The sequence below is a fragment of the Otolemur garnettii genome, unplaced genomic scaffold (assembly GCF_000181295.1).
Source record: "Otolemur garnettii isolate 467f Iridium unplaced genomic scaffold, OtoGar3 scaffold00043, whole genome shotgun sequence".
Lineage (NCBI taxonomy): Eukaryota > Metazoa > Chordata > Mammalia > Primates > Galagidae > Otolemur > Otolemur garnettii.
Window position 1 is genome coordinate 7,515,446 of NW_003852438.1, and position 7,561 is coordinate 7,523,006.

General features: G+C 49.6%; 1 protein-coding gene across 1 annotated transcript in view; it reads left to right on the forward strand.

Annotated features, from left to right (window-relative positions):
• The first annotated feature begins 3,340 nt into the window (after window positions 1-3,340).
• AMHR2 (anti-Mullerian hormone receptor type 2) overlaps window positions 3,341-7,561 on the forward strand; it is an 8,753-nt gene continuing 4,532 nt past the window's right edge. The window contains exons 1-6 of the mRNA XM_003790635.3: window positions 3,341-3,645; window positions 3,946-4,128; window positions 4,372-4,563; window positions 4,821-4,898; window positions 5,100-5,212; window positions 5,328-5,558. Of these exons, the coding sequence (XP_003790683.1) occupies window positions 3,597-3,645; window positions 3,946-4,128; window positions 4,372-4,563; window positions 4,821-4,898; window positions 5,100-5,212; window positions 5,328-5,558 (846 nt within the window). The 5' untranslated portion in view covers window positions 3,341-3,596. The remainder of the gene's footprint in view (window positions 3,646-3,945; window positions 4,129-4,371; window positions 4,564-4,820; window positions 4,899-5,099; window positions 5,213-5,327; window positions 5,559-7,561) is intronic.

A 7,561-nucleotide genomic window follows, 5' to 3' on the forward strand; every position in this document is an offset into this window, starting at 1 on the left:
AGACAGAGCCTCAAGCTATCCCCCTGGGTAGAGTGCCATAGCATCACAGCTCACAGCAACCTCCAACTCCTGGGCTCAAGTGATTCTCCTGCCTCCACCTCCCAAGTAGCTGGGAATACAGGAGCTTGCCACAACACCTGGCTATTTTTTGGTTGCAGCTGTCATTGTTGTTGGTGGGCTGGGCTGGATTCGAACCCACCAGCTCAGGTGTATGTGGTTGGCACCTTAGCTGCTTGAGCCACAGTGCCAAGCCCCGGCTATTTTTTTGTTGCAGTTTGGCTAGGGCCGGTTTTGAACCCACCACCCTGGGTATATGGGGCCAGCACCCTACTCACTAAGCCATCAGCGCCACCCTGCATGCTAAACATTTTCATCTAGATGTCCTACAGATGAACTCAACATGTTAAAAGGGGAGATAATCCTTTTTTTCCACATCTCCCTTAGTGAGATGACCTCCCTCCCTCCCCCTGCTTTTTTTTTCAGGCACTCTCCCCTCCTTTTTTTTTTCAGGCAGAGTCTCCCTCTGTTGCTCCAGGCTAGCATACCATGGCATCAGCCTCAAACTCCTGGGCTGCTTCTGCCTCCAGAGTCGTCGGGACTACAGGTGCCTGCCACACACCTAGGCTAACTTTTCTATATTTGGTAGATACAGGGCTTGGCTCTTGCTCAGACTGATCTCGAACTCCAGAGCTCAAGCAATCTTCCCACTTTGGCCTCCTACAGTCCCAGGATTACTTACTTATGGCTGGCCCAGGGTGTTAGTACCTCTAACTACTTACACTCAAAACCTGAGACTCATCTAGGTCTGGGTGCAGTGGCTCATGCCTATAATCCTAGCATTCTGGAAGGCTGAGGTGGGTGGATTGCCTGAGTCCACAAGTTTGAGACCAGCCTGAGTAACAGTGAAACCCTGTCTCTAAAAAAAGCCGGGATTGTGGCAGACGCCTTTAAGTCCCAACTGCTCAGGAGGCTGAGGCAAGAGAATCACTTGAGCCTGAGAGCTTGAAGTTGCTGTGAGCTGTGACATCACATCATTCTACCCAGGGTGACTGAGTGAGACTGTCTCAATAAATAAATAAATTATTGGGCCACTACTGTGTATGTGGAATCCAGGAAGCCTTTACTCCTATGCTGTGGTACTTTTTCGGGACTTTCCTAATACCTCAGCTCTCAAATTCTTTCACCATCTCAACTTTAAAACCTAACTGCCCAGAGCAGGTACAATTCCCATAAACCTGGCTGGAATGATTCTATCTTTGAAAGGAGTAGTAATCCAAGGCTTTGTGTGACTGCCTTTCTGCCTGCTCCCATTCTCGAGAAGACAGTCTCTTGAGACACTCCAGACACAAGAAGCTATTTGATCTTTAACCTTCCTTCTCCCTCTTCCCCACATTACTCCAGACTAATATGATCTGAGAGCTAGTGAAGGAGGATAGCTGGAACTAAGTACAACATTCCACCTCACTGGCAGAGCCCTGCAGACACCTAGAAGGGCCCAAGTAAGGATGGGCAGCTGTCTCTAGTCCCGGTCATCCCTCCAGCTGCTGTTTGACAACTATTGAAGCATTTGCTATCTCCTCCTTTCATGCAGTCTTCCCAGAAGAAAGGTCCCAGAATCAAAGGTTTGATTCTTTTTTTTTTTTTGCTTTCAACTTATCATACTTTGAACTTTTTTTTCTTTAATTTTTTTTTCTTTTTTTTTTTTTACCTTCTTCCTCCTGTAGTGTTCTCTTGCCCCCCATGTAGCTGGGATCACAAGGTCTAGCTGTCTTGTTGTTGTTGTTGTTGTTGTTGTTGTTGTTGAGACGGGGTCTCACTCTGGCTCACTCTGCCTCAGGCTGGTCTTCCCGAACCTCTGAGCACAGATGATCCACCCGCCTCAGCCTCCCACAGTGCTGGGACAACAGGAGTGAGCCACCACGCCCAGCCAAAGATTTGGTTCTTAACACTGTCAGCCCTGGTCTAAGCCAGATCATTCTGAGAAGGAGTTTCTGGGCAGCCACTAGGGGGACAGAAAGTCTGGAAAACAGGGAACAAGTCCCCTTTGACACTAATTCTCATGGGAGCCAGCTGCTTACAGTGTGCAAATAATTACCTATTACTATTTCTTACTCTGGGAAAAGTCTGACAGAGCTGGAGTCCTGTCTGTATTGTAATACAAGCCATAAACCTTGTCTTCTATCTCTATGCTGAAATTCCCGCTACACCCCCCACGTCGCTGAAATGCCCTCTACACACCCCACGTCTTCCCTTCATATTTTATAGTCCCTGGAGCTCAATACAGGAGACAGGAGGTGTATTAGGTGTATTAGTCGTCAAAGGAGGTGCTGTCTGCTTCCTCACCTCCGCCAGGGGGTGCCTCCTATGTCTGCTGACCTCTGGTGGTGATAGTTTGAACTGTACTCTTCCTTTCTAGTTGGGGCATATGTTCTCAATGGTTCAAATTCAAATATTCATATATTGTATTAAATGTAATTCTTTTCATTGCTAAATTTTGTATTTGTTTTCAGTTAGCATGGCATAATACAAAGAACAGAGCTGGGCATTGGAGTCAGACTTGCCTAGATTCAAATCCTTCCTATGCTATTTCCTAGTAGAGTAACCTTGAGGAATGTTTACCTAAGTTCAGTTTTCTTACCTATAAAGTGGAGATAATATCTCGGTGAGAGAATAAGATGATTGTAAAATGCATATCCCTAGCTGTGCCCCAGCACATAGTAGGTGCTCAATGTTTATTATCCTCACAATAATGGTGATCTGTGCCATGTGTGAATCACTGTGTTTTTAAACTGAGTCTCACTTTCTTGCCCTGGCTAGAGAGCAGTGGTGTGATCATTGCTTGAACTCCTGGGCTCAAGGGATCATTCTGCCTCAGCCTCCTGAGCAGCTGGGACTACAGGCACATGCCACCATACGCAGCTATTTTTTTCTATTTTTAGTAGAGATGAAGTCTCATTCTTGCTCACACTGGTCTCAAACTCCTGAGCTCAAGGGATCCTCCTGCATTTGCCTCCCAGAGTACTAGGATTACAGGCGTGAGCCACCACACCCAGCCTAATGCTATCTTTTGAGTGAACATCATACTACATATTGCTATTGTAATTCAATTCAACTTCAAAAAGTAATATATACATAATATTTTAAATGTGTATACATCTTTTTGGCACCCGTGGTATAGATTAGAAAAGATTTTGGGCAAAGCTGAATGACTCTAAGCATTTGGTTTCCAACCTAACAAGGGCTGACCAAGTCCAGCACCTTCCAAAGGCAGCAAAGGGCAGAGATTTTAAGTTAGGTATCACTGGCTTCTCAGCTGGGCCTCTACCTCCTCCTCCCACTGTCCAGGAAAAGAGGAGGTGGCTGAATAGAGGAGGATATAAGATTGGTTCTGCTCCTCCCTTTCTTTCCCTGCTTTCCCCACACCTCCCTCTCCCCCACAGCAGCCTTCTCCCCCACAGAGACTGGGATAGGATGAGGGGGGCGGAGTTGGGAACTGAGGGATGGGAAGCCCCATGATGCCCTGTATCTGAAGAAAGCCCTGGCCAGGGACAGCTGTGCTGGCTCATGCTCTTCTCCTGCTGCCATCCTTCAGCAGGATGCTGGGGTCTCTGGGACTTTGGGCATTACGTCCCACAGCTGTGCAAGGTAAGTATCTACAAGGAAAGGCAGAGTTTTTCCACCCACCTGATGAGGGAAAGGGGCACCCGAAGCAACAGTCCTCCCTTTGGCAGAAAGGTGAGTGAGCTGGGTGGGTAAGGGTAAAGGGTAGAACCATTGTCCCCATGGCGGGGGTCATCCAGGCCTCTGCTGATCCTGTTTCCTCCTATAGCTTTCTCATACTGATGCTGGGAACTGAAACATATTTTATCTATTCTTCTGGCCACTGTTTTGCCTCTGCATTCACTCCCATCATGAATCCTCCCCTTTCCCTACCCTGGGCCTCAGCACCTCCAAACAGGCGGACCTGTGTGTTCTTTGAGGCCCCCGGAGTGCGGGGAAGCACAAAGACACTGGGAGAACTGCTAGGTACAGGACCAGGGCCCCCCAGGGTTATCCGCTGCCTCTACAGCCACTGCTGCTTTGGGATCTGGAACCTGACCCAAGACCAGGCACAGGTGGAGATGCAAGGTGAATGGCAAAGTATATGGCAGGTGACAGGGTGGATGGCACACACATACTGGGGAGTGAGTGGGTGCAGTCAAGGGGGGAGGGGAAAATGGAATGTGTTGGATGGGAAGAAAAGCCCATGTGAGATAGAAATGGTGCCCCCATAGAGAAGGGATTTATCTATTCTCTCTGTTCTCAGAACCCACTGCACTCTTCTCTCCAACTCTCCCTTTCTCTCCTCTTCCCCTAATCCCACCCCATCAGGATGCCGAGACAGTGATGAGCCAGGCTGTGAGGCCCTCCATTGTGAGCCAACCCCCCGAGCCCACCCCAGCCCTGGCTCTACTCTCTTCACTTGCTCCTGTGGCACCGACTTCTGTAATGCCAATTATAGCCACCTGCCTCCTCCAGGGAGCCCTGGGACTCCTGGTGCCCAGGGTCCCCAGGCCTCCCCAGGTAGCCACCTGGGTTTGCTGAGCCCAGTGGGGGCTGGGGCCCAGGTTAGGATGAGAGGTAGAACCAAGGCCACTTCTCACCCTACCCCCACCCCAAACTTCCCTCCTCCTGGCCTTGGGAAGTTAGTTGCCCTGGTGACTGGGAGATAAAGGGGCTCTTGACCAGGGTGGGGGTGGGTTGAGAAGCAAGCTCTCTGAACAATAGAGAGCAGGTTTGGGGCAGGGTTCACCAGCCTGTGTTCTTGCCTTGATGTCCAGGTGAGTCCATCTGGATGGCACTGGTGCTGCTGGGACTGTTCCTCCTCCTGTTGCTGTTGCTAGGCAGCATCATCTTGGGTACTAATCTGCCCCATCCCTCCCTTGTGACTCTAAGACATTGTCCAAAGCTCTGAACCCTCTCTAGGCACCCCTGACTCCATGGTCCTGGATCTCTATAACCTGACTCCCATTACTCTCTTACAAAGCCCTCTTCTCACAAAGTCCCCTTCCCTGTCCCCATGCGTGTACACCTGGACCCTAGACTCTTCTCTGTCTCAGTTCTACTACAGCGAAAGGCCTGCAGAGTACAAGGTGGGCCAGAGCCAGAGCCAGACTCAGGCAGAGACTGGAGTGAGGAGCTACCTGAGCTGCCCGAGCTATGTTTCTCTCAGGTGCCCCAGGGAGGGAGAGACTGGCTCCTCTGGGGACTCCTGGAGGTTGTGCTGGGGAGGAAGCCTGTTTCTTGTGTATCTCAGAAGCCCAGACCCAGCATAGTGTCCCCACCAGGTTATCCAAGAAGGAGGTCACACAGTGGTATGGGCCGGGCGGCTGCGAGGTGAGCTGGTAGCCATCAAGGCCTTCCCTGCAAGGGCTGTGGCCCAGTTTCGAGCTGAGAGAGCATTGTACGAGCTGCCAGGCCTACAGCACGACCACATTGTCCGCTTTATCACTGCCAGCCGTGGGGGCCCTAGCCCTTTGCTTTCAGGGCCCCTGCTGGTACTGGAACTACACCCCAAGGTGAGGAGTAAGGAATGTATGTGTGTATGCCTGTGTGTATGTATGGGCTTGGGGGCTTCTGCTTTAGACTTTCTCTTCTTTAAAATGTTAAAAACAATTTTTAGGCCAGGCACAGTGGCTGGTGCCTGTAAACCTAGCACTCTGGGAGGCTGAGGTGGAAGGATAGCTTAAGCTCAGGAGGAGTTTGAGAACAGCGTGAGGAAAAGCGAGACCCCATCTCTACTTAAAAGAGAAAAACTAGCTGGGCATAATGGTACATACCTCCTGTAACTACTCTCAAGGCTGAGGCAGGAGGATCCCTTGAGCTCAGGAGTTTGAGGTTGCCATTGCACTGAGTTTGCTGATGCCACTGCACTCTACTTAGGGTGACAGAGTGAGACTCTATCTCAAAAAAAAGAAAAAAATTTTTTTTTTAGAGACAGAGTCTCACTTTGTTGCCCTTGGTAGAGTGCTGTGGCGTCACAGCTCACAGCAACCTCCAGCTCTTGGGCTAGGGTGATTCTCTTGCCTCAGGCTCCTGAGTTGTTGGGACTACAGGCACCTGCCACAACGTCTGCTATTTTTGTTGCAATTGCCACTGCTGTTTTAGCTGGCCAGGGCTGGGTTTGAACCCATCACCCTCCATATATGGGGCCTGCACCCTACCCACTGAGCCACAGGCACCACCTGCCAAAAAGCAATTTTTATTCTTGTTTATTACCTAAGCAATACAGACATGGACATACCCTCAGGCTTAACCCTCCAAACTCATTCATATGTTCATGTAACAAATATTTATAAACCATATGTCAAGTACTTTGCTAGATGCTTAGAAAAACAGTCCTCGCTTTTACAGATTTTATAGACCAACGGGGAAGACAGAAATGGATCAAGTAAACACAAAAACAAGTGTCAAATGTCAAGCGTGCTTAGTACTAAAAGAGAGGGTCCATAGTACCAAAGGAGAATAATAAGATGTGACTTGAGAGGAAGACCAATGAACGATAAGGAAGAGAATGATGTTGGCAGAGGCCAAACCACACTGGGCTTTATGAGCCTGCTAAAGACTGGGGACTTTTTTTGGTTTCTATACCATTTTCCTTCTACTTCATGTACTTTATTTTAATTTTTTTCCTTTTTTTTTTTTTTGGCTGGGGCTGGGTTTGAACCCACCACCTCTGGCATACAATGCACTTTATTTTATATTTATTTATTAATTATTATTTTTTGGTAGAGACAGAGTCTCATTCTACCGCCCTCGGCAGAGTGCTATGGTGTCACAGCTCACAGCAACCTCCAACTCCAGGACTTAGGCGATTCTGTCACCTCAGCCTCTGGAGCAGCCAAGACCACAGGTGCCCGCCATAACGCTGGGCTGCTGCAGTTTGGCTAGGGCTGGGCCAGAACCTGCCACCCTTGGTACATGAGGCCGGCGCCTTACCCACTGAGCCACAGGGGCTGCCCAAAGTGCGGCTATTTTTTTTTATTGTTGTTGTTGCAGTTTGTCAAGGGCTAGGTTTGAACCTGCCACCTTCATATATGGGGCCAGCGCCGAGCCACAGGTGCTGCCCAGAAAGTCCCCACTTTAACCATGTAGCTCCTGGATTAGCTGAACAATCACTGTTTTTGCTTAACTTTTTCTGACTTCGGCTGGGCACGGTGGCTGATGCCTGTAATCCTAAGCACTGTGGAAGGCCAAGCGGGTGCATTGCCTGAACTCACAGGTTCAAGACCAGCCTGAGCCACAGGGAGACCTCATCTCTAAAAATAGTCTGGCATTGTGCCGGCACCTGTAATCCCAGCTACATGGGAGGCTGAGGCAAGAGAATCGCTTGAGTCTAAGAGTTTACGGTTGGCTCGGCGCCTGTGGCTCAACTGGCTAAGGCGCCAGCCACGTACACCTAAGGTGGCGGGTTCGAGTCCAGCCTGGACCCGCCAAACAACAATGACGGCTGCAACCAAAAAATAGCTGGGCGTTGTGGCGGGCGCCTGTGGTCCCAGCTACTTGGGAGGCTGAGGCAAGA